Source organism: Manis pentadactyla, chromosome 4 (genome assembly GCF_030020395.1).
Source record: "Manis pentadactyla isolate mManPen7 chromosome 4, mManPen7.hap1, whole genome shotgun sequence".
NCBI classification, from domain to species: domain Eukaryota; kingdom Metazoa; phylum Chordata; class Mammalia; order Pholidota; family Manidae; genus Manis; species Manis pentadactyla.
The window spans coordinates 32,991,725-33,016,619 of record NC_080022.1 but is presented as its reverse complement, the minus strand read 5'-3'; the positions used below and the strand labels follow the sequence as shown (position 1 = coordinate 33,016,619).

The 24,895-nt window shown below is 40.5% G+C and overlaps 1 protein-coding gene across 8 annotated transcripts; it reads left to right on the top strand.

Annotated features, from left to right (window-relative positions):
- ZMYND12 (zinc finger MYND-type containing 12) lies at window positions 1–24,374 on the top strand. 8 transcript variants are annotated; one of them, XR_008996980.1, is made up of 9 exons: window positions 227–502; window positions 9,022–9,163; window positions 10,275–10,446; window positions 13,789–13,958; window positions 17,148–17,270; window positions 18,299–18,410; window positions 19,721–19,866; window positions 21,788–21,993; window positions 24,039–24,374. XR_008996980.1 is itself a non-coding variant. In XM_057500098.1 (8 exons), the coding sequence occupies exons 2-8, from the start codon at window positions 9,101–9,103 to the stop codon at window positions 21,911–21,913; spliced, it is 912 nt and encodes a 303-aa protein (XP_057356081.1). In that variant the 5' UTR covers window positions 1–218; window positions 9,022–9,100; the 3' UTR covers window positions 21,914–22,128. The 8 variants fall into 8 exon arrangements, 7 of the variants coding, with proteins under 7 accessions (XP_057356081.1, XP_057356086.1, XP_057356082.1 ...); XM_057500098.1 differs by lacking the exons at window positions 227–502; window positions 24,039–24,374 and adding an exon at window positions 1–218 and having other exon boundaries at window positions 21,788–22,128; XM_057500099.1 differs by lacking the exon at window positions 24,039–24,374 and having other exon boundaries at window positions 227–446; window positions 21,788–22,128.
- Window positions 24,375–24,895: the final 521 nt, after the last annotated feature.

The window sequence follows — 24,895 nt, the reverse complement described above, 5'->3', positions numbered from 1 at the left end:
TTGCTGGTTTTTCCCACAGCCCAGCTAAATTGACATTGAACGGACTGGAGTGATGGGCTGGGCAAGCATCTGAAAGTGTCACATCTTCTCATGTTCGTTTCCTAGCCTGGGTAAAGAACTGCACATGTTTGACTCTCGCCGGCCACCGTATAGTCCTTCCTGTTCTTAAGACTCCCACGGAGTTAGTCTGAACATTTAAACTTTGGGACTTGCATTGGGTGAGTTGTTCGTGGTTTTTAACCCCACAGACACTACCAAGTGTCAGTCAGACTTAGGTCTCCTGCCGGCCTTGAAATGCTGTAAACGAGGCCGCCCCGTGGTGGTCACGTGACTGGCGTGTAGCGTTTTCTCGCCAGGCAACCGTCCTAGGGACCGACACTGCTAGCTACGATATGAACGTGATCTACCCCCTGGCGGTGCCCAAGGGGCGCCGGCTCCGCTGTGAGGTGTGCGATGCCCCGGCCGAGCGAGTGTGCAGGGCCTGCACTGTCACTTATTACTGGTAGGCCCTGAAACGTGACACCTGGGCGCCTCAACCCCTCCCTCTCTCCCAATCTCTGGTCTGGGTCTGGGTGCCTTGCGCAAGTCGTACACCCTGTTCTGCCTGGGAACGTTCAAGGGGACTTCAGACAGGTCCCTAAGGCTTCTGGGTCCTCGTCTGCCTCCTCTCCCACTCATTTGTCACCGAAGCTTGGTTGAGCGCCTGCTGTGCGCTATGTACTGTTCTAGGGCTGAAGTTACTGGGGAAGACGCGGTACACCATGTGCCACAGAGATCTGATTTTCTAGCTCAGAAGACAGTTAAGTAAACAAGCAAAAAACAAGAGAATTTCAAAGAGTGATAAATGCCATAAAGACAAAGAAAATCTGCCTCTCTAGGGTAGACTTTGATTTGAAGATAAAGTAGGAGCAGTCCTCCGTGGAAATGTTGGGTAAAGAGTAGCACAGCAAAACTCTTGAGGGATGAAAGACTGGTGTTTTTGAAGAATGAGAAAGAAGGCTAGTTTGTCTAGTGTAGAGCCAAGATGGTTAGGGTGTGGGGAGGATAGGGCAAAATGAGATCAGTTTTCATTTATTCAGCATCACATCCCCTGTTGCATCAGGTTAGACCTTATTTGGTGCCTGAGATAAAACAGCTAGGTTACTGACATTCAGAAACCTAGTCCAGAGCAGACTAACTTGTTTAAAAAAGAAAGTCATTAAAGTACACCCTACGGTCACTCAGGTTGTGCTATTCCCTGGGACCTCTAAGGATGGAAGCAGTGTGACTGGGGAAGTATCTGGAAAGGTGTCTCTAAAGAAGAAACATTTGCACTGAGTCTTGAAAGGTCAGTAGGAAATTACTAGGATAATTATTAATGAAGACAGAAAGGTAGGGCACTCTTGGCATCCAGGACTGATTTGGCACACGGTGAAAGAACAGCTTGTTCAGAACTGGGCAGTTAAGGTAGTAGATTTTGAAACTGCAGTCCAAGACCCATTAGAAGGTCATGAATAAATCATAACCAGCATTTTAAGATAAAAAATAGCAAGTGTTAGAGTAGTCTTACTTGAACTGTTTCTTGAAGCTTTTGTTTAATGTTTATGTGGAGATGTGTGTTTGTACTGCTAAAATGTATTTCCTACTATGGGTTTAGTAAAAAAAAAAGTTTAAAAATCATTGTGATAGGTAGTTAAGTAGTAGGAGTTTAAACCAAGAAGATTAGTGTTAGGGCCAAAAGGTGGCATGAGATTGAGGAATTTGGAATGTGTGCTCTGGGAGGCCGTGGATGGTTTTGGAATGCTCTCATTTGTGTTAAGGGAGAGATGACAGCAGTATGGAAGATAGATTGGAAGATAGACACTGGACACTGTCTGACTGATTATAAGAAGTTGTTGCAATGACCCCAATGGAGAGTGAAAATACCTGTTTCAGACTGAATTAGGTGTCCCTCCTGTGTGCTCTCACAGCACTCTATATGTCTCCTATCCTGACACTTAAGACATAAATTGAAATCAGTTGTTTAATGGTCTATATTCCTCACTGTGCTCTTTGCCCCATGAGGACTGGGATGGCATCTGTATTTTCATTCCTGTGTCTTCGTTGCATTTAAATTCAGAATTTGTAACTGAAACTACAAAGCCATAGTTACCTCTCTACTTTCATTTCCCACCACACTCACCCCCTCTTTTCCTTGATGAAGTTATGGAGGCTTTCTTTCAGTTCTAATTTGCTAAGTCCTTTCCTCCCCAGTTTCTTTGCTCACGCTGTTCTCTGTTGGGAAGCTCTCCTTCATCGCTGAATCTTCTTAGCTCCCTTTCATCCTTCAGTTTTCAGAAATGTTATTTCTTCAAAGAGGTCTTTCTGGAAACCCAATCTAAATAGTCCTTTCTCACTTTTCCTCTCTAACATTTTCTTTATTTTTCCTGTACTTTTGTGTTTTTGTGTTTACTTGTTTAGTATCTGTGTCTTTTACTAGACCTAGTGCCCACACATACTAGACACTCAATGATCATTTATTGGATGAATGAACTTCTGAATGGGTAAGAACCCACTAGGTGGGATAAGAAACACAGAGGAAGGAGGTGGGGGGTGCCAGATTGAATTGGGGAATACAGAGTTTGAGGGGCCTTAAGGTCACTTGGGAGAGATGGTCAGTAAACTACTTTAAGGACAGGCCTGGCACTCAGGGGAGAGACTAGGCCCTCTTGCTTGTTATTAGCATCCACTTCTTCCCCCGTCACATAGGTCTCTCCAGCCAGAAGTAATTCCATGTTCTTGTCAACTCACTTGCAGTTACTCTTACTCTCAGATGACTCTTATTTTGCTTCTTCATTTTAGTTGTTGGTGAGCATGTTGTCTTGACTTTATTATGCTCCATCAATGCATAATATTATGTTGAATATGTGTAGAAGGACTGTTGTACATGCTATCTTTGATCTGTGTCAATCCCAGGATATATCATATAGTCTTCAGTAAAGTGTCTTGGAATAGTTGAAACTAAATATTAATGAGTGCATGAATAAATTATTATTTCCTATGCCCTTATCCTCCACTATTTCCTTTCTCCTCTTTCACTGCTTTCACTGCCTTTAATTCTCTTTAAGCTCTTCTCTTTTCTTCCCCATTCTTTTCTCCAGATTTCTATATCCTCGTATCCTGGAGATTGCAAGGATTTTCCATAAAATAAAACTGAAGTCATTTCCTTTATCTAAAAATTGGGGGCTTTACAGGGTTTTGTGTTTGAATGTAAAGCATCCAGCATCATGCCTGGGACCAGGTTGGCACTCAATAAATATTACCTTCCTCATCCCAAATTTAAAGAGTAGTAGGGACAGTCAACTTGAATTTATGGAAGTTTTCTTTTCAAAAGAGTTTTTCTTTCTCAATTATAAATAAAATTCATGCTCACTGCAGAAAACTTGAAAATACAAAAAAAAGAAAAAATCTGTAATTTTGTAACTGAGAGGTTAATAATACAAATACAAAAAAAGAAAAAATCTATAATTTTGTAACTGAGAGGAAATTTTGGTGAATTTCCTTATATACTTTTCCTATAAATATACTTATTTTTGACACTCTGTGTAATCTTGTGCATATTGTTCTATATTGGATTGTAAGAATGTTCTCAGGGAATAGGACATTTTTAAGAAAAGACAATTTTATTAAAGTTTACACTGAAATGTTACTGACAGGGAAAAGAGACTTCAGCATCATAGCATATAGATAAGAGTAATTTGAAGCAATTTTTCCTTTTATTTAACATATTGGGCACAAATTAAAATGCCCTCAATGGCCAGGAAGAGAAAACAAATAACTCTGGTTTTTGATAGTAGGAAAGAATAGGATCTGTGGTGAACTGGATAATGAATATCCCTCCTAAAGACACTCAGTTCAGTTTAAAACACATGGTAATGACCAAGCAAAACATGTCTGACTCACAAACTACTTGATTGCAAGCCCTGACTGAAAACATATTTTCAACTCCTCCTTTATATACAACCCTGTGTTGAGTTTTAGGGGTGAGACAGGTGAATACAGAGGGATTTGCTAACACATAAATAATGTTTACTTCATTTAGAAAGGCAAGATATGTCGAATGCTCTCAGTGGAAAAGTTCAGGCAGTTAAGTAAGTTAATATTTCCATTGCTCATACAATTACTCAACTGGCCTCTATTTTAAAAATACCCTGTGGAACTCAACTATTTCTGCATCCTGGCTGTTAAGTGCTGTTATTGATTTGCTCATAATAATGATCTATCAAAAAAACTTAAAAAATACTTTTTATTTATATGATAACTGTTGTAGTTTATGAATAAAATACTTTATTGCATTTGTGTTGTGCAGTAAAGGAAGGAAGGAAGGAAGAAGAGAGTGCTTGAACACAGCTATGTATTGTCTATGACTGCTTTTGTGCTACAACAACAGAGTTGAGTAGCTACAACAGAGACCATATAGCTCTCAAAGCCTAAATATTTAAAAAGAAAAACTTTGCTGACCCTGCTGTAGGTTATTGTTATCTTTTTTGGATTATATAAAAATAGAATCAAACAGTTAACTTTCTCACATTTAAGTAATAGGCAATAGAAATGCAAAAACCCATGACTGCATGCATCCAACAGCAGTCTTAAAATACATAAAGCAATAACTGTCAGAATTGAAGAGAGACATAAACAATTCAATAGTAATAGTTGGACACTTCAGTATCCCATTTTCAATAATGAATAGAATAACTAGGCAGAAGATCAGCAAGGAAGTGTAAGACTTGAACAACACTATAAACCATCTAGACCTAACAGGCGTCTATAGAATACCACCACAGAACAACAGAATATACGTTATTCTTAAGTGCATATGGAACATTCTCCAACATATATGTTAGGCCATAAAATAAGTCTCAGTAAATTCTTAAGGATTGAAATTGTGAAAAGTATGCTCTCCAACCAGAGTGGAATGAAATTAGTAATGAAGAACAAAAGTAAATTTGGGAAATTTATGAATATGTGGATGTAACACACTCTAAAAAAGCCAATGAATAATAGAAGAAACCACAAGGGAAATCAGAAAATACTTGGAGTGAAATAAGAACAAAAACATAACATACTAAAATTTATGGGATACAGTGAAAGCAGTACTCAAGGGAAGTTATAGGTGTAAATACATTAAACAAGAAGGAAGATCTCAATAACCCAGCCTTCCAGTTTAAGGAACCAGATAAAGAAGAGCAAACTCAACCCAAAGCTATCAGAAGAAGGGAAATATTAAAGATTAGCAAATAGATAAATGAAATGGAGAATAGGAAAAAAATAGAATCAACAAAGCAAAAAGAGTGGGTTCCTTGAAAAATCAACAAAATTGATAAACCTTTCACTAAACTGACCAAGAAAAGAAGACTCAAGTTACTAAAATCAGAAATGAAAGTGGGGACATTGCTACCAACTTTGCAGAAAGAAAAGAGATTCTAAGAGAATACTATGTTTAATTGTATGCCAACAAATTAGAAAACCTAGATGAAATATATTACTAGTAAGACACAAACTACCAAAACTGACTTGAAGAAATAGAATATCTAAGTAGATCTATAGCTAAAGGGATTTAGCTAGTAATCAAAAAACTTTCCACAGAGAAAACTCCAGGACCAGATGACTTCACTGGTGAATTCTAACAATATTTAAAGAAGAATTAATGCCACTTCTTCACAAACTTCCAAAAAAATAGAAAAGGAAGGAACAGTTCCCAACTAATTTTATGAGGGCAGTATTATCCTGATAACAAAACCAGACAAAAACATCATAATAAAAGAAAACTACAGATCAATATTCCTTGTGACCAAAGGGGATTTCTCCCAGGAATTCAAGGTTGAGTCAACATACAAATATTAATCAATATACGACATCATCTTAATGGAAAAAAAGATGAAAACTACATGACATTTGACAAAATCCAACACCCTTTATGATAAAGACACTTAACAAACTAGGAATAGAAGGGAACTTGTGTGATTTGGTAAAGGGTATCTATGAAAAACCCATAGAGAAACACAAAACTAACATACCTAATGGTCAGAAAAGCTTTCCCCACTAAAATAAGAAATGAGACAAGAATGTTGCTTCCACCACTTTTATTCAATTTTGTGCTAGAGGTTCTAGTTGGTTCAATTAACAAGACAATGAAATAAAAATCCAGCTTGAAAAAGGAGTAAAAATACCTCCATTTGCAGATGACATGATCTCAGCAAAAAACCCCTAAAAAATGTGAGAGTTAATAAAGCAATTTAGCAAAGTTACAGGATACAAGAGCAATGTACAAAAATCAGTTGTATTTCTATATGCTAGCAATGAACAATCTGTAAATGAAAGAAAGCCATTCAATTTGCAATAACATTAAAAAGAGGAATAAATTTAACTGAAGAAGTGTAAGACTTATACACTGAAAACTACAAAATATTGTTGAAAGAAATTAAAGAGGACCTAAATTAGTGGAATGATATTCAATATTCATAGATTGGAAGACTTAATATATTAAGACAGTAACACTCTTCAAATTGATCTACAAATTCAATGCAATCCCTATCAAAATTCCAACTGTCATTTTTGTATAAATGGACACCCCGATCCTAAAATTTATGTGAAAATGCAAAATACCCAGAATAGCTAAAACAATATTGAAAAAGAACAAGTTGGAGGACTTATACTTTTCAGTTTCAAGAATTTACTACAAAGTGCAGTAATGAAGACAGCATGGAACCAACATAAAGATGGACACATGGATTAATGGAATAGAGTTGAGAGTCCAGAAATAAGCACATACATCTATGATCAGTTGATTTTCAGCAAGAGTGCCAAGACCATTCAGTTGGGGAAAGAATGGTCTCTTTCAAATGATGCTGGACTAACTGGATTTCCACATGCAAAAGAATGAATTTGGACTTCTACCCTATACCATAAACAAAAAGACCTAAATGTAAGAGCTAAAAATGTAAAACATTTAGGAGGAAATATAGTTGTAGATCTATGTGATCTTGGATTAGGCAACCATTCTTAGATATGACACCAAAAGCACAAAGCACCAAAGAAAAAATAGGTAAGTTGGTCACCATCAAAATTAAAAACTTCTGTGCATCAGAGAACACTATCAAGAAAGTGAAAAGACATCCATAGAATAGAAAAAATATTTGCAAATTATATCTGATCAGGATTTAGTATCTAGAATATGTAAAGAACACTTAAAACTCAACAATAAAAAGATAAAAGACCCAGTTTATAAATGGGCAAAGACTTGAATGAACATTTCTCCAAAGAAGATACACAAATGGCCAAGAAGCACATAATGATGCTCAACATTCTTAGTTATTAAAGAAATGCAAAATAAGACCACATTGAGATACCACTTCACAAACACTATAATAACTGTAATAAATATGACAGAAAATAACAAGTTTGGCAAGGATGTAGAAAAAATGGAACCCTCATATATTGCTTGTGGGATTGTAAAATGGTACATCCTCTGTGGAAAACAGTTTGGAAGTCCTCAAAAAGTTAAACATAGAATTACTATATGACCCACCAGTTCCATTCTTAGGTATATATCCAAGAGAACTGGGAACATATGTTCACACAAAGGCTTGTTCGTGAATGTTCATAGCATTATTCATAATAGTCACAAAGTGGAAACAACCCAAATGTCCAGTAACTGACGAATGAATAAACAAAAAGTAATATAGCCAAATAGTGGAATATTATTGTCATGAAAAGGAATAAAATATTGATACATACTACAACATGGATGAACCTTGAAAGCATTATGCTAAGTGAAATAAGCCAATCACAAAAGATCATACATTGTCTATTTCCATTTATATGCGATGTCCAAAACAGTTAAATCCACAGAGAAAGTAGGTGTGTGGTTTCTGGGCACCAGTGGGTGGAAGGGGAAAATGAGAGTAACTGTCAGAGTGAATGGGGCTTCTATTCTGAGTGGTGAAAATGTCTTGGTGGAAATAGTGTGATGGGTACATAGCCTTGTGAATATACTTAAAAACACTGAATTGTACACTTTAAAGTGATAAATATTATATATCAATTTTAAAATGTAAAAAATAGTAAACAATTGGAGGAAGGTTCAGAAGCGGGTAATAAATTTGGGGGTCATTCACAGAGGCAATTATTTAAGGAATGGGAATGGATTCTCTGTAGGAGTGCTGTCCAATAGAATTTTTCTCCAGTGATGCAAACGTTCTCTATCTGTATCATCTAAATAGGTGTTTTAAAATACTAAATATGCATTAAAAACTGTCTGAAAAACTGAATACCAAACACTAAACAGTGCTTACCTCTAGAGAGCTACAAAACAACTGGCTTTGGAATACAGGCTTAGATTAACTACTTAAACTCTCCACGCTTATGCTTCCTTACCTTTAAAATGGTAATAACAGATTTTATTTTGTTTTGTCTTCAGAAACTTAAAACAGTTACTTGCAAGGCCACTTGCTGCTCCACTGGGTTTGGGGGGCATTCACAGTGTGTTCTATGTGAGTGCTTCGCCTGCAGCGCAGAAGACAGCAAGTGGTGCTCTCCGGAGCGATGCGGCATGGTGGCTCCGATTATAAGAAAGTGTCTCCCAGAACCTCATCAAGCATAAATTCCTTTCCCTTCCCCAAGAAAAAGGCCCTCAAGTCCATCAGCTTTGGTGTTGAGATATTTTGAAACGGACTTTAGAACAATGCAGTTAAAGTTGCCTTTGTTGTTATTACTTTTAATTAAGCAGAAAAGCAGAATAGCCCAGCATCACCAGGTGGCCTCAGTCTGAATGTGAACCTGTGCCGGAGAAAACAACATCCTCCCGCCTCCCCTCTCCCACCCCTTCTAGTTCTCACACATCAAATGTAAGAAAAGAGACTTGTATCAGAAATGCCTTGGGGCCCCTGCCTGGTTTGTGCTGGGCTTCCTGTTCTAGTTTCTAGGGCTAGATTGGAAGAAGGGCCAACGGGATCTTAGGTCAGGCCAACGTAGAGATAATGAAATCCACGTTTTTATTGGCAGTGGTGTGGTTCATCAAAGAGCTGACTGGAGCAGCATCCACGAGAAAATATGCCAGCTGCTGATTCCAGTGCGCACTTCCATGCCCTTCTACAACTCAGAGGAAGAACGGCAACACGGCCTGCAGCAGCTCCAGCAGCGGCAGGTGGGTCCTCTGGGCCATTAGGGGCTCACTGACGGGTCCAGGGGCTGTACTGTGTCAAGGTCACTGAACAGGAACCTCCCTGAGGGCAGAGATTTTTTTATGTCTTTATGTCAGTGCCATTCACTCAGTTGTTCCCCACCTGCTGTTTGAGTTTCCTAGGGCTACATAACAAATACCACAGGCTGGGTGCCTTAGAGAACAGAAATTTGTTTCTCACAGATCTGGAGTCTAGAAGTCCAAGATCAGCAATAGGTGTCAGCAGGACTGGTTTCCTCTGTGCACATGCATCCCTGGTATCTGTTTCACGCTCCCTCCTTTTATCCAACTAGTTAGATTGGATTAGGGGCCACCCTATTGACCTCATCTTAACCCCTTTAAAAGTTTTACCTCCAAATGCAGTCACATTCTGAGGTACTAGGGATCAGCACTTCAACTTACAAATTTTATGGGGACAAATTCAGGCCTAACACCCATATATGCTAAGTACCATTTTAAGAGTGTAGGCACATAGGAGTAGGTCAAAAAATGATGTGTGAATATATTAGTGGATACATAAAAGACATTAGGAAAACTTTATTATGGCATTGAGAGCATCTCAATTCTAAACAAAATTAGCACATTATAAGCCATAAACCCAAAACACCAGATTCATCCACTTCAGCCTTGTGGCACTTGGAGAGTGTCCTTGGAACAATGCAGAGCTGAAGGCGTTTCTGAGAGCTAAGCAGGATAACTCCAGAAGGAAAATTAAGATGTTCCTCTCAAAATTAATTCAGATAGAAAGGCAAAAAGTTTTAAATTGTCTTGAGACATGACATATTTGTTAAACTTTGCTAAAATGTTATAGATATGAGGAAAATATTCACTTAATAATTTTATATTGAGCACCTTTTATGCCAAGTACTGAACTAAGATGAAGACATTTAGTTTCTGGATCTTGAGGAACTCACAGCCCAGGTTTGTCTTTATGTCACTTGTTTTGGTTCTCACCTCCCCCTTAATACAGGCAGGCTCACTGTGTGCCCTCAACCAGTTGGCCTTCTCTCCAGGGGCACCTATATCCACAGATACCATTAGCCTCTCTCAACATGGTCTAACTTTTCCTCCCCAGAGGCATTTGATTGAATTCTGCTACACTGTAGCCCAGAAGTATCTCTTCGAAGACAGACATGAAGATGCTGTCCCAGCAGCTCTGCACTCTCTTCGCTTCCGCATTAATGTGTATGGCCTGAGCTCAGTAGAGCTTGTGCCTGCTTACCTGCTGTTGGCTGAGGCTAGCCTTGGTAAGAGAACCCAACTTGAGGTCCCCGGGAGCCCTTATGTGCTATATTGGGTCATATCAGTGGCCAGAGAGTCCAGCTTTGTCCATGGTACCAAGACATCTTTTGTGGAAGAGCAGGGTTGTTATACAGTCTGGCACCAGGTTGGGAAGGAGATGTCATGGATTTTTGGCTACAGCTGACAGAAATCCACTCTCAGTGCCTAAGAAAGGAGGAAATTTATTAGGGCACTGGAGCATCCTAAGGGAACCAAGCCTTCATGAAATACTAGAGTTAGAATGCTGAAACAAACTGAGGCTGGTGCTCTCAGTTTCCCTCTTTGGCTTTGTTTCTTATCTCTGCTTCTCTCTTTGTATCTGCTTTATTTTCTGTGTCTGTGAAGACCAGATTTTGTATGCTATACTTTGCTGCAGAAGACAGCTACTCCAGAATGACAGAAGGTAGCTGAATTTACGTTGCATTTATGTGCCCTCCAGGTTCATGGTGGATGATAGAAACTAATTAGCATCTGATTTCAGTTTTAAATGCCTAGAAGAGAGAACTGTGTTGATTTAGCTTGAGTGTGGTATTTACCTTTATCCACTTTTGTGTTACTATCCCAGCGTAGGCCTGTTGTCTTGGCCTTCAGATGAGGCCACTGCTCCTTGGCTATCCTTTCCTGATCTACACCGACACTATTAACATTACGCTTTGGGGTAGTCCCACTTCCTGTGGCAACTTTGTGTATCTACCACCTCACTCCATCCCTGTCCCTCTCCGGGCAAGCACCACAGAAGAGGGCATGCCTGAATACCCCCACTCGCTGGTCACAGTCTTCGTCCTGCCTTCCTATAGCAGCCCGTTGCTCCTACCTCACTAGATCCCACTCTGAATGTTCAGTTGCACATTTTTTTTTCTCCCAAGTATGTCTTTTCCTTTGGGACTGCTACTTGTTTAGTTGCTAGTTTAGCTTGGCCTTGGGGCCTTCCTTCTTTGGCATTCCCTCTTTGAAAGAGAACTGCACAATGACGATTAAAATTTTCCAGTATATATCAATGCCCTCAGTTTTTTCCCCATCTAAACAGTCTTAGCTGAGAGTCATTTGCTTCTTTAAATTTGAGAGGACCTCAGTGTAGAGCTCTTACTGTGAAGACAAAACCCAGATGGAAGGGGTGGCTTGCCGTGTTCCCCTGAGCCAGGATCATGCGCCTAGGCCTCTTTCTTCTACTCTAGCATTTTCCCGTTTTAGTTGGAGCTTTAGTCAAGCAAATGTACTTGCTTCTGCTCGTAGATTGCTTCTTCTTCACCTCTCCCCCTTTTATCCAGTGACATGATCACAACTAGGATAAAATAATGCTTACATGTAACTAGGCCTGGGAGGAGGGACAAAGAAGAGCAGAAGGTTGTCTCATGAGGAGTTTGCGTCCTTGTCTCCTGACTCCTTTATTGGTGCCATTTCTGCTGAAGCATCCGTCACATGAAATACTTCATACCCAGAGCATGCCCTCTACTCTGCAGAGGGTTGTCAGAATAGTTTTCTATTCAGTTCTGACAGCCTCCTGAGGAGGAAAGCAGGTAGGCAGAAAGTGGTTATGTATCTTTACAGCTAAACAAAAAGTTTTAAGGTTCAAGTGTATCTGAATATTAAACACAAAGGTGACTTTCACTTAATAACCATGTATTGTCCATTCCAGCTCCTAAATGTCTCTGGTGTATCTACTCCATCTTCATTCACTGCCTTAGTTCAGTCCTGTCAGCCCTTGCCTGAACTATGTCAAAAGCTTTTAGTGGGTCTTTTATTTTTCTTCCTCCCCTGGGGTCCCTCCTCCACATTGGCTCTAGAATATCCCTCTAAATCTAAATCTCAATCTGCTTCTCCCTCCCTTCCTGAAAATCCTCTAATGTTTATCCACATGCACCAAACTCCTTGGCACAACTCGCTAAGCCCTCTGAGATCTGTCCTGCCTACTTTTTTAACCTCATTTCCTGCCATTCAATCCCTCACACTTTGTGCTCCAGCATCAGAGACCAATATACAGGTCTCCAGACATAGCATACTACATCATATCTCCATGACTTTGAAGATGTGTGACTTCGACCTGAGATGTCCTCTATCCCTTATCTATCTGGAAAACTTCAATTCCTCCTCAAAACCCAGCTCAGACTTTCCTGTCTTAGCTGGGCTGCTATAACAAATACCATAGACCGGGTGGCTGAAACAGTAAACAGTAATTTCCCACAGTTCTGGAGGCTGGAAGTCCAAGATTCAGTGTCTGAAGAGAGCCTACCTCCTGGCTTGGAGACTGCTGCCATCTTGCTGCATCTTCACATGGCCGAGAAGGAGGTCATCTCTTTTGTATCTCTTCTTTTTAAGGCACTGTCCCATTCATGAGGGTTCCACTCTCATGACCTAATTGCCTCTCAAAGGCCCCACCTCCTAATACCACCACTTTGGGGATTAGGGCTTTAACACAGGAATTTGGGAGGGATACAACATTCAGTCCATAACATTGACTCTAACCCACTCTGTTGTCTTTCTCCATCCCATCCATAGAATTAAACATTTCCTATTCTCTACATCATAACATCTCTTATGATTTTACTACTGTTGCACTTTCACTATGTTATAAATATATTTGTTTTCATGTCACACATGCATTCCCCCAACCCAACAGCAGATTTTTCAAGGGTAATGACTTTGATTTATCTTCGAATCCTCATCACTCAAAAGGTATTAAGTATATATATATATACATGTATTTTTAAATTTAGATATAATTTGCATACCATAACATTCCTTTAAAGTACAATTTAGTGGTTTTAGTATATTCATGAAATTGAACAACCATCACCATATCTAATTCCAGAACATTTTAGTTACCCCCAAGGTGGAACCCCATACCCACATTAGCAATCATGCCCCATTTCCCATCCCCACAGTCCCTGACCACCACTAATCTACTTTGTCTCTATGGATTTGCCTGTTTTGGACATTTTATATCAATAGAATCATACATCGTGTGGCCTTTGCATCTGGCTGCTTTCACTTAGCATAATGTTTTCCAGATTCATCCATCTTGCAGCATGTGTCAGAACTTCATTCCCTTTTGTGACTTAATAATATGCCCTTCATGGATATGGATGGACCACATTTTGTATATCTACTTATCAGCTGATGGGCATTTAAGTGATTTCTGTTTTTTAGCTATTATGACTAGGTTGCTATAAACATTTGTGTACAAGTTTTTGTGTGTCAGTAAATGTTTGAGTCAATGAATAAATGAGTGAATGGGTGAAGACTCATATTTCATCATGTGTTCTCTAGTGCGGAAATTAATTATAACGTTCTTTACTCCTTCTGGGCAGGTCTGGGCCGGATCGTGCAGGCTGAGGAGTATCTTTCCCAAGCCCAGTGGACAGTCCTCAAATCAACTGAATGTAGTTACGCTACCCACTCTTTACTGCATCGGAACCTGGGACTTCTCTACATGGCTAAGGAAAACTATGATGAAGCCCGTTATCATCTGGCCAATGATGTAAACAAGCTAAATTATCTGAATGTTTCTGAGAACAGCTCTATTTAGTTTTTGTTGGTTTTTGTTTGTTTGTTTTACTGAACATCACTTTAAAATGTTCTATTTACAAACTGATTGTTTAGTGGGATATTAGCAAGAACACAATTCCAGTGACCTGTTCAAGCCTTTCCACTTCCTGGCTGTGCAGCCTTGGCCAGGATACATCACTTCTCCAAGCCCAGTTGCTCTGAGGATAACAAAGGGAGGCAGAACAGCATACTGGCTAAGAGAAGGGCTTTACTTCTAGCCTCAGCTCTGTTGTTTCACCAGCCACATGGTCCTAAACAAATTATTTAACCACATTCATCGCCTGTAAGACAGAAATCATAAAATAGTCTCTGCTTCATTGGGTCACTACAGAGATTAATAATAGGACAATATTATTTGTGCAGCTCTTTGGCTATTATTTATATAAAAACCAACAATGTCTCTGCTTTGGAGAGTGGTTATTCAATTTAAAGAGCTGGAGGTATAAAAAAGTGCTTTCCCAACTATAAGACTCTCTACAAATGTTAGATAAGATGATGATGAGTGTGGTGATTGAGCTGTTCTTCTAAAATCTAAGAGGTTTCTATTAGAATTTCAGTATTGGGCAATATTACCAAAGGGAAGAGTTCTGAGCCTGAGATCTGGATGAGGTTAGGGTCACACAGCATCTTCTTGCGGGTTGGTTCTCTCTTCAGCCTCTCCACTGGGCAACCCTCCCTCTGCTTACCTGCCCCTGCGCAGCGCCCATCTGTCCACCGGAGACATTCTTGCATGGGTTAGTCTCCATATGCCCTGGCCCTGAATCCCCTCTCTGCCCTGCTCCACCCTGAAGGCTGGCCTCTGTGGACTGCACAACCTGGACTCCATTGCTCTCTGGCTTCTGTTAGGTTTGGAGAGTGGGAGACGTGGCAGGGGAGTGGAGGTTACTAGGGGAGAGAGGTTGGGGTGTGTTTACTCTCTCTGCTGCCTGTCTGCTCCCCAGCCCACTGCTGACAGGGGCAGTGTTCCTCCATGGCCACGCTCCTGTCGGGTACCCTTCTTCCATAGCTCAAGCTGTTGCTGGGCCCTGGGAACTCTACTTTCTCCCTTGGCTTTTTCGGAGTCCAGATGGCAGTAGCTTTCTTGCTGTTGATAATCCACTAGCTTTTGTTGGTTCCATAACCTGTCCATGTCTCTGTAAATAATCCTTTCAGTAAACTGTCATGAAATAATTTTGACGGTGCCACTGTTTCCACCTAGGAGACTAATACACTTCTTCATTTAGTGTTTCCTCTCTTCCTACTCTACACCTCTGACAAATTAAGCAGAGGCACATTCTATACTGAGTTGGGGCACACATTTAAGAAATAACAAGCTCAGATTAAGCCAAGCTTAAAACAACCATAGCTTTATGATGATACATACCATAAATTCTACCCACGTTAAGGTACAATTCAATGACTTTTGGTAAACTTACAGAGCTGTGCAACCATCAGCTAAAACAATCCAGTTTTAGAACATTTCCCCCAATCAAAGAGATCCCTCATATCCATTTGCAGTCATTTCTCATTCCACCCCCAGCCCCAGGCAACCACTTTCAACCTTTGTAGATCTGCCTTTTCTGGACATTTAATATAAATGGAATGATTTATAGTATTTTTATTTAACTTCTTTCACTTAACATAATTATTTTGAGATTCATACATGTTGTTGTGTGTAACAATACTTCATTCCTTTTATTGCTGAGTAGTATTCCTTCATCTGGATATTTGTTTAGCCATTCATCAGTTGATGGACGTTGGGGTTGTTTCCACTTTGTGGCTATTATGAGTAAAGCTGCTATGAACATTTGTGTACAGTCTTTGTGTGGACACGTTTTCATTTCTCTTGGGTATATGCCTAAGAATGATTGCAAGATCATACAGTAACTCTGTTTAATTTTTTGAGAACTGCCAAACTGTTTTCCACAGAGGCTGCATCGTTTTATATTCCCACCAGCAATGTAGAGGGTTCCATTTTCTCTACAGCCTTGCCACTATTTGTTATTTTCTGCCTTTTTGATCAGAGCTATTCCAATGTGTATGAAATGGTATCTCATCGTGTTTTATTTTGCATTATGATTAATAATGTTTAGCATAATTTCATGTGCTTATTAGCCTTTGTCTTTTTGGAGACATGTCTTCTTAGATGCTTTGCCCATTTTTTAATCAGGCAAAGAGAACTGTGATTCCCACTCATCCAACACCAAATGCAATGGTGTATTTTTTCCCTCCATATATGTATAACAGTAACAGTATTATACACAGTGGTAATAGTAGTGCAACTCCATTTGGATACCTGAACCCGATTCCACTGTGTGTAAGTATGTAGGAAGGGGTCTTCCCACACATACTTACACCAAGCAATTCTTGAACACCAGCAGGGGATCCAAGAGCTCAACTCTATTCTGATGCTGTCTGCCCCAAGACAACACCAAACTCCCAGGTTAAGGGCTCCTGTCCTACAAGACTGCTTTCCAATCCCAACTCCAGATGCTGGCCGCAAGCCCCAGGCAGTTCCCTGTGCTTCTGATCTACCCGCCATAGATTGGAGGTTCCCACAACCTCCCTCTAAGGTTCGATTAATTTGCTAGAGAGGCTTGCAGAACTCAGGAAAACACTTATGTTTACCAGTTTAATAAAGAATACCATAAAGGATACAAATTAACAGCCAGATGAAGAGAGACACAGGGCAAGGTCCCAAATAAAGGGGCTTCTATCCTCATGGAGCTTGGGACCTGGCTGGGTGGCACATGGAGGCGTTCTGGTTCCTCAAGCATAGAAGCTCTCTCTGACTAAGAAGCAGGACCCAACAGAGAAGAAGAGGCAGAGCAGAGAGAAAAAAATAAGCTCTTCTCTGGGGTTTTTGTGAGAGTTTCATTGCATAGTCATGACTGACTAAATCATTGGCCACTGGCTGATTCAGCCTCCAGCCCCTGCCCTTGGGTGGGGCTCCAAAAATCTCTCATTAACATGACAAAACACCCGTTTCACCTTTAAGACTGCAGTGTTTTCAGGAACTGTGGATAAAGACCAAATGTACCTGGGAAATACATATTAGGTCATATGAATGACCCAATATGTGTTTCTTACAACTAATTATATCAGAAGAACTCAAGCACACTCCTTCTTCCTTCTGCTATAGATTTATTTCGCCAGCTGTGCATTTGGAACAGAGGACATCAGGACCTCAGGAGGCTACTTTCACCTGGCTAACATATTTTATGGCCTTAAAAAGCTGGACCTGGCAGACACGTTGTACACCAAGGTGAGCTGGGGAATATGGGAGCTGAGCCTTGATACTTAGGCTTTATCTTATAATTGGTGTCAGACCATTCATGAGAAATTTGAGGCACAGAGAGATGAAGTGATTTGCCCAAAGTCACAAAGCTTGATATGTGATATGTTCCACTTTTCTTCCTTCTTATTTCTCTACTACCAAAATAGACTAGACCTTAGCATCCATTGGGCAATTAACAAATAATAAATGATGGGTCAATAAGAACCAAACCCCTCCAAACAAACTGCCATATGCTCTGTCATATCATAGGAGCAAGCTCACATAGGCATATTAAGGTGTGTGATAGAGGAGAAGATGAGGTTTTTAAGGGAAATTTATTGCCAAAATGTCCTGTGAAGGGATCAAAGAATATGAGAGGACTTTAAAATTTCCATCTTTACATGTGAAAGATTTTAAACTGTTCCCAATATATTAAAATATTGGTTATGTTTATACACTAACACCTTACTTAGCAAGCAACTGTTTCTGTGTGTGATATAGAATAGGCTCTCATGCTTTGACTGTTTATTCATGCCTTACACCCACCTCTGAGGAAGAGGCACTGTAGCTGAAAAGAAATGAGCTTTACAGTTGAACAGACTTGAATTCAAATCCTGGCTATGCCACATCCCTCTTGCCAAAAAGCAAGTGTGATCTTAACTTCTCTGAGCCTCTGTTTGTTTATATATAAAATGGGAATACTAAGAATATGACCTCAGTTGGGATGTTGTGAGGATGTAAAAGTTTAGTTGTATGTGCTCAACAAATGGTAAACACTGCTTATCAGGGCTGTCCCCAAATCAGCCTGCCACATGCCCTTTTCAGCCCAACACTTGTCACACACACTGTGGCCTGGCCTGTTTGGCCTCCTGAGGCTCCCTCTGCCTCCAGGCACAATGAGAGAGGGAGTGTGCAGATCGTCAGGAAATCTGGCCAGAGGTGCTGCCCTCGCAACTGGCTGGTCCAATGGCCAGGGTCTCGCCTACTTGTCTGATTGCCGTCTCCTTTCCCAACAGGTCTCTGAGATCTGGAATAAATTTTTGGACAATCACCACCAAGTCCTCTCACAGGCTCACATCCAACAGATAGATTTACTGGGTGAACACTTTGAGACCGACACTGGCTTGGGTAAGAGGCTGTCCTCCCTGGAAAGCAGAGCAGGGACTTCATGCGCCCCAGTCCACAGGCCTTGCCCCTAAGAGGGAGAGCCACTGTCCTGTAGGAGAGCATATCGATGCCATCTTCCCCATTTTGCTGATGGGGAAACTGAGACAGGGGATCAAAGAGATTTTACCAGTGTTGGGAAGACTTCAGACCCATAGCATCACACACAGCCTTTCAGGGGGTTAATAAGGGACAGGTTTGGAGGAAAAGAGACCCACCAGAGCCCCCTGTGATTTACGCAGAGCATCAGTTTCTTGCGGGCTATCCCTCTGGGCACCTGAGCCAAAGACTGTGCGGAGGTTGCACTGCTCATTTGTCCTGGTGGCTTAGCCTCCTCCCTTACTGGGTGGAGAGCCCTCAGGGCAGGGCTGAGGGTTGAGTAGCACTGGACAGCATCACTCCCTCTGAGATTATAGGGATAGAGGCTCTATGTGTCAAAATAGGCCTACAGCGTAGTTGGTGAGACAGAACCTATGTGAAATAAATTTTCTACAAATTCTATGACAGGATGAGTCCCACAGTGAAGAGTGAGGATAGTTGGATGGTGTTGAAGAGGGGAGCCTTCTTGGAGGAGAGGTTTTGAACTGAGCTTTTAATAAATTAATAACTTCATTGAATTTTCTCTCATTATATAAGTGGTTCTTCAGAGCAGAAGACTTAGAAATCACAGAAATCCAAAGAAAGCCAACCTTAACATTATGGTATATGTCCTTTCTGTCTTTTTCTCTAAGCTTAATACTTGAAAAGTGCTTTTAAGTTTCTGGCCCAAAAAAAAATCAGAATAAGTGAATAAAGGCAACTAAAGTTAACTAAAGGACAAAAATTGTTGGGAGAAATAGTAAACAGACACTCATGTGGAGGAAGCAGAAAGGCTATGGCTGAAGCATCTTTGTGGTTTGGGAAAGAAGAGTTAAACTGTTTGCAGGTGCAAGAAACCCCAGCTCCCTCTTCTTGCTCTGGAGGGAGCTGAGTTAGACTCAAGGAATCCTGCTGTGACAAGTTCTCTATATTTGGGTCCTAAGAGACCTAGAGTTTGGGACTCGGAAAGAGAGAAATCTTAGCAACCTTGAGAGCTGTGGCAGTGAGCATGTTTAAGGTCACCCTGATAATGACATGCTGTGCACGTGGTGGCAGTCTGCAGGTGAAGAACTTGCTGTGGGCTGTGGGCCTCACTAGTGCCCCCAGAAGGCCCAGTGTTCTAACAGCTCAGTGCTTATCCCTGGGCGTAGGCTCAGCTGCCCCGAGGGCCTGTTTCTTCTTTCCTCCCTTTGTAGATGAAGCACAGGAAGCGGAAGCCATTCGGATCCTGACTTCAATCTTGAAGATTCGAGAATTGACATCTGACAAATCTCCCCAAAAAACTATCTTTGTTCTGAAAACCCTGGTCATGCTTTACTACCTGATGATGAATTCTTCAAAGGCAAGTTTCCTTAGAAAAGCAGCATGTCTAAAATAGAGGCAGAAAATTCCTCTCATTGAAGTCTGCTGTCTTTTGCCCAATTCTATGAGCTTTTGCCCTTAAAGTAAGCCCTCACTCTGAAAAAGTTCAGATGCTCATGACATTTCTCATTCACTGAGTCCAGTTTGCATGATGGAAACTGGATTGTCTTCTTGCTCCAAGGGGCCCTTACTAGGGTTGCACAGGTAAACCGAGACTGGGCCATGCCAGGAAGCCTGCAGGGCAGGAGGGCTCTGGGGAGTTCTTGGAGGAATGGGGTAGTAGCCCTAACTACACTCAGTGAGTTCTCTATTGCTGGAGGGATCTAGGCAGAAATGGGTTGCCATGAAATCATAAAAAGGTAATTGTTTTTGAGTGCTTATTACATGCCAGTCACTAGTCTAAGTACTTAACCTAACTTGTCATATTTAATTCTCATATCACCCTTATGAAGTAGGTGTGTCATTACTACCACTTTATAGATAAAGAAACTGAGGCACAGAGAGGCTCTATTAATTACCCAATTTCTTGCAGATAGTAAGTGGCAAATCTCAGGTTTATTTACTGATTAACTGATTGACTCATTCATTCAAGTATTTATTGAGCATCTGCCATTAGTAAGACTATTTTCAGGACTGGGGATACAATAGTGAACCACCAGATAAGGTGCCTGTCTCCATGGGACTTCATGGTTTTTGGAGGAGGGGAAGTCACAATAAACTTACATATAAATGCATAATATAATTTCAGATAGCGAAAAGCACTACACAGGAAAATAACACAGGAAGGAGGGATGGGGGAGGGCTGGCTGGAGGAGGAGGTCTTTCTGTGTGGATGATGTGGAATATGTAGAATTCCCTTCCCCTCCTTCCTCCTTTTCTTTCTTCAGCAAACTTTACTAAGCACCTGCTGCATACAGGGCCTGGAGATGCTCACAGTCAGTGGTTTACAGTAGTGTGATAGCAAACCCTGGGCCCCGTGGGATGCAGGAGGGACAGTAACCCTACCTGGGATAGTGGGAAAGTGGTTAAGGAACAGGGAGACATTTCCATTGAATTTTCAAGTTTTTCCTACAATTCAGGGTCCATTTCTCTACTGTGTATTCAAGGAAGTCATTGCCTCAAGGTGTGCTAAGGGTGTTCGATCTATAAAGGTCCTTAGAGAAAACTGACACACCTACCACTCAAGACTGGCACCTCACTTCCTTCCAGTCTTTATTCAGCTGTCTTCTTTTCAGTGAAGCTTTTCCTGGCCCCCCACCTATAACTACAAAACCCCACCACACACTGATGCTTCCTATCCCCCTTTCCTGCTTTATTTTTGTCCACGGCATGTAACACTCTTTAAGATACTATCTATCACGCTTTATTTGTCTTGCTTATTGTCTGTCTCCCCTACTATACTGTAAGTTCCATGAGGGTAGGAACATTGGCTTGTAGTCACGGTACGTGGAACATAGTAATCATTCAACCAATACTTTTTGAAAGGAAGGGAGGGAGGGAGGAGAGAAGGGAGGAGAAGTGCACCAGGGTCTATCCCAAGATGTCTTGTAAAGCCTTTTTCTGAGTCAAAACTCTAGGCCACAGGCCCCCAGGATGGCCATTGACTTAGGGCACCTCTCACCTCTCAGACTCCCAGTGATGGTTCAGAAAGCCCCAATTAAGATCATACAGAGAACTCACTTTGCTAAAAAAGGTGTACTTAGTTTTTCAAACCAGGTAGGTTTTTCTGGTCCCCCTTGCCCCACCCAGCACACGTGTGACTAGCTGTAAGGGCCCAGTATGTTCACAAGTTTCCAGCAAGAGTTCAGGGGCTGATGTGAACAACTGATGGGTTCGCTGGGGCTTCCCAGTGTAATGCTTTCCTGTGACACCTTCCTTTTGTCACTGCAATTCTGTTTCAGGCACAAGAATATGCCACAAGAGCCTTAAATCTAGCCAAAGAAAGACAACTCAGTGTCTGTGAACAAAGCACCATTCAAAATTTACTAAGTCTCATCAAAGCTGAAGATGCTCACCCTGTTACTTAGTGACCCATGAGCTCTGCGTCAGGGGCTATTCAAGAGGCTATTCAATGTCTAATATCCCAGCTGCGCACAGCTGCTCTAAGGTACTGAATGGCTGAAGTTCCTACTCTCTTCCCCCAGGGGCTGCACACAGAGCTGTGTTTTTATTCTCACACAGCGTAAGTGAGGATATGTAGAGCTTTAGGCTTAGAAATCAGTAAAACTGTTGTTTGTCATGACCTTTGTGCTTGGTTTATTATGACTTCATACAACTTTGAGTAATGTCCTGTCAGCACACTAATATGGCAATTGTAATTAAACTGCAAATAGTTTATCATATTTCCTAGGAGCCTCCCTGTAAGGCACTTACTGGGTGCCTTAAGTTTCATAGATCTTTGCCAGAGAAGGAGGTAGAGAATAGAGCTGTACTGGAGCAAAGGTTCCCATTCTAGTAAAATTCAGTTAGCATTGATCTGAGGAAGATTGTGATTCAAATGTCCATTATAACTCCTGGAAAAATCGCTAAGAAAATTACTCTAAAAAATAGTTTAAAAATCGACAAAGAAATTAAAATGGTGCACTTAATGCAAAAGAAAGCAGTAAAGGAGGAATAGAGGAATAAAAAAGACATGAGACATACAGAAAACAAATAGCAAAATGCAGCCATAAATCATAGGTCTTTGCCAGAGAAAGGCCCTGGGCCTTGCAGGGAGCCCCAGAATAGATTGGCTGAGAGGCCCTTCTAGGCTGGCTGGTGTCTTTCTTTTCTTAGACAATGATTTGAAGCAGATGTGAATCATCTATACTGTCTAGGGGAGAAACACTCTGAAAAGTCCCTGTGACCTAAGGTACAGAGTGCAGGCCTTGGAGTCAGACATGCTTAGGTTCAAATCCTAGCTGTCTCACTTTAGTAACTTTGTGACCTAGATCCCCCCCATTACCTCATTCATTACTGTTGTAATATGGCCCACATGTGGCCATGGCTGTGTCAGCTTGTCCCATTGGTGACTCTGGTCATTTAGCACATCCTTTTTTCTCCAGACTCACTAAGCAGCCTGCCCGTTAGCACTTTGCTTCCAGGGTAGATCTACACCAACAGAGAGGGTATGCAAGTCAACGACCTGCCCAAGAGTTTTATGTTCCTCACTGTAAATTAATTCACTGAGTCAAATACAGTAAAAATATGTCAGATGGGCCACACTGCCCCTTCAAGTCTGGTAAAATCTTCTGAAGCCCCCATTCCATAACTTTGGGCATTGTTATTCATCTCCAAGATGCCTATGAAGCCCCAGAGCCTTCCTTTTCTACCAGTCAGATCTCCCTCCAGTTTCCAGCTTTGATTGCATTCTCACTCTGTATTCCTCATCTCGGAGCTGTTTTTTCATCTTTTTGGGGGACAACCCCTTCTTGATTCTCACCCCCAAACCCTCAATATAAACCAGCTCTTTCAAATAGTTTCATGAAGATTGGAGGGGTAAAGAGGAGCATCAGCAACTCTTCAGCAGCTAATTTAAAAGAAAATGTTGTAACTTCCCTCTTCTGAATTTTGTTCTAAATATTTCTTAATTTTTTTGGACAGAGTCATTTAGAATTATGATTCTTAATTTCTAAAAGAAGGTGACTTCTTTGTTGTTGATTTCTAACTTAATTTTATTGCAGTCATAAAACATGCTGCATACAGTTTTGACTTCTAGAAATTAGTTGAGATGGATTTATGGCCCAGGATATGGTCAATATTTGTAAATGTTCTGTGTGTGCTAGAAAAGAATAGAGTTATTGGGCACACTCTCCAATATATTTGTCCATTAAGTCAAGTTTATTCATTTTCCAATATTGCATTTCCTTGCTGATTTTTTATTTCAGAGAGAAGCATGTAAACTCCACCCAATATGATTGTGGGTGTTTTTCCTTGTAGTTCTGTCATTTTTTGCTTTATATAGTTTGAGGCTTCGTTATTAGGCAAGTGCAAATTCAAATCTCAGATTTTCCTGGTGAATTGAATCTTCTTCTTTTTTTTTTTTTTTGTATTATGAAGAAATTTTCTTTCTCTCTAGTAATGCTTTTGACCTCAGTATGCATTTTGGCCTGGTCTTACTAGCTGCACCTATATCCTTTTGCATTGGATCACTGTTTCCTTCTGCTTTTGAAGGCATTTACCTCTGCTTTGAAGGCAGAAGCTCTGAACTATACTTCCCAGCATTTCTTACCTTTAATGATTCTGGATTAAGCTCAGCCAATGAGGACAATCACACAAGTTTGGAAACTGGATGAGAAGGAGCAGCCATTAATCCTCCTTGAGAATCTCCCAGTGTTGCTTTCCTGAAAACATATTTCCTGAGAAAGCAGCTCGCTGACCTTTGCTCCCTGATCTTTTCCACCCAGCCATTTCAAAGATTGTGTAAGCCTCTAATTCCCTGTATTAAATAAATCTCTTTATTCCAAATGCCTAAAGAGACTTCTCTTTTCCCAACTAAAACCTTTCTGAAACACTTGATATTTCTTCTTGCAACCTTTTACTTCCAAACAATCTGTATCCTTACCTTTTAGATGTATCACTCATAAAAATAATATAATTAGATATTTTTAATATCTATAATTTTTAAAGATTCAGTTATCCATTTACATTTTATTTGCATACTATTCAGGTTTAAATCTAACATCTTATTTGTGCTTTCTATTTGTCCCACATGTTCTATCTTCCCCTCTTTTTTGGGTTGGTTATGTTTTTTTCTTATTCCATTTTCTCCCCTTCTCTGCTAGTTTGTAGATTCTATACCACATTTCTCTTCTTTTAGTGATAACTCAGAAATTAAGATATTCATTCCTAACTTATCAGAGTCTAAAGTTATTCAGGATGTTTACCCTCATCCTGACAATGCAAGGTCTTTAAAACCTTTTAATTCAATTTACTCTTCCTGCTAACATGTATTTATTTATTTCAAATATATCTTAAATTTACAGGTCAGAATTATTATTTTATAAAGTTATCATACTCCCTCTTGCTTT

Bases quoted from the DNA above. Each gene is read 5' to 3' on its own strand.
- ZMYND12 (XM_036892991.2), top strand. From the start codon at position 393: ATGAACGTGATCTACCCCCTGGCGGTGCCCAAGGGGCGCCGGCTCCGC. The intron at 10,447-13,788 runs GTAAGAGAACCC...CCTTCTGGGCAG, and splicing joins GTTGGCTGAGGCTAGCCTTG to GTCTGGGCCGGATCGTGCAG. The intron at 13,959-17,147 runs GTAAACAAGCTA...CTTCTGCTATAG, and splicing joins GTTATCATCTGGCCAATGAT to ATTTATTTCGCCAGCTGTGC.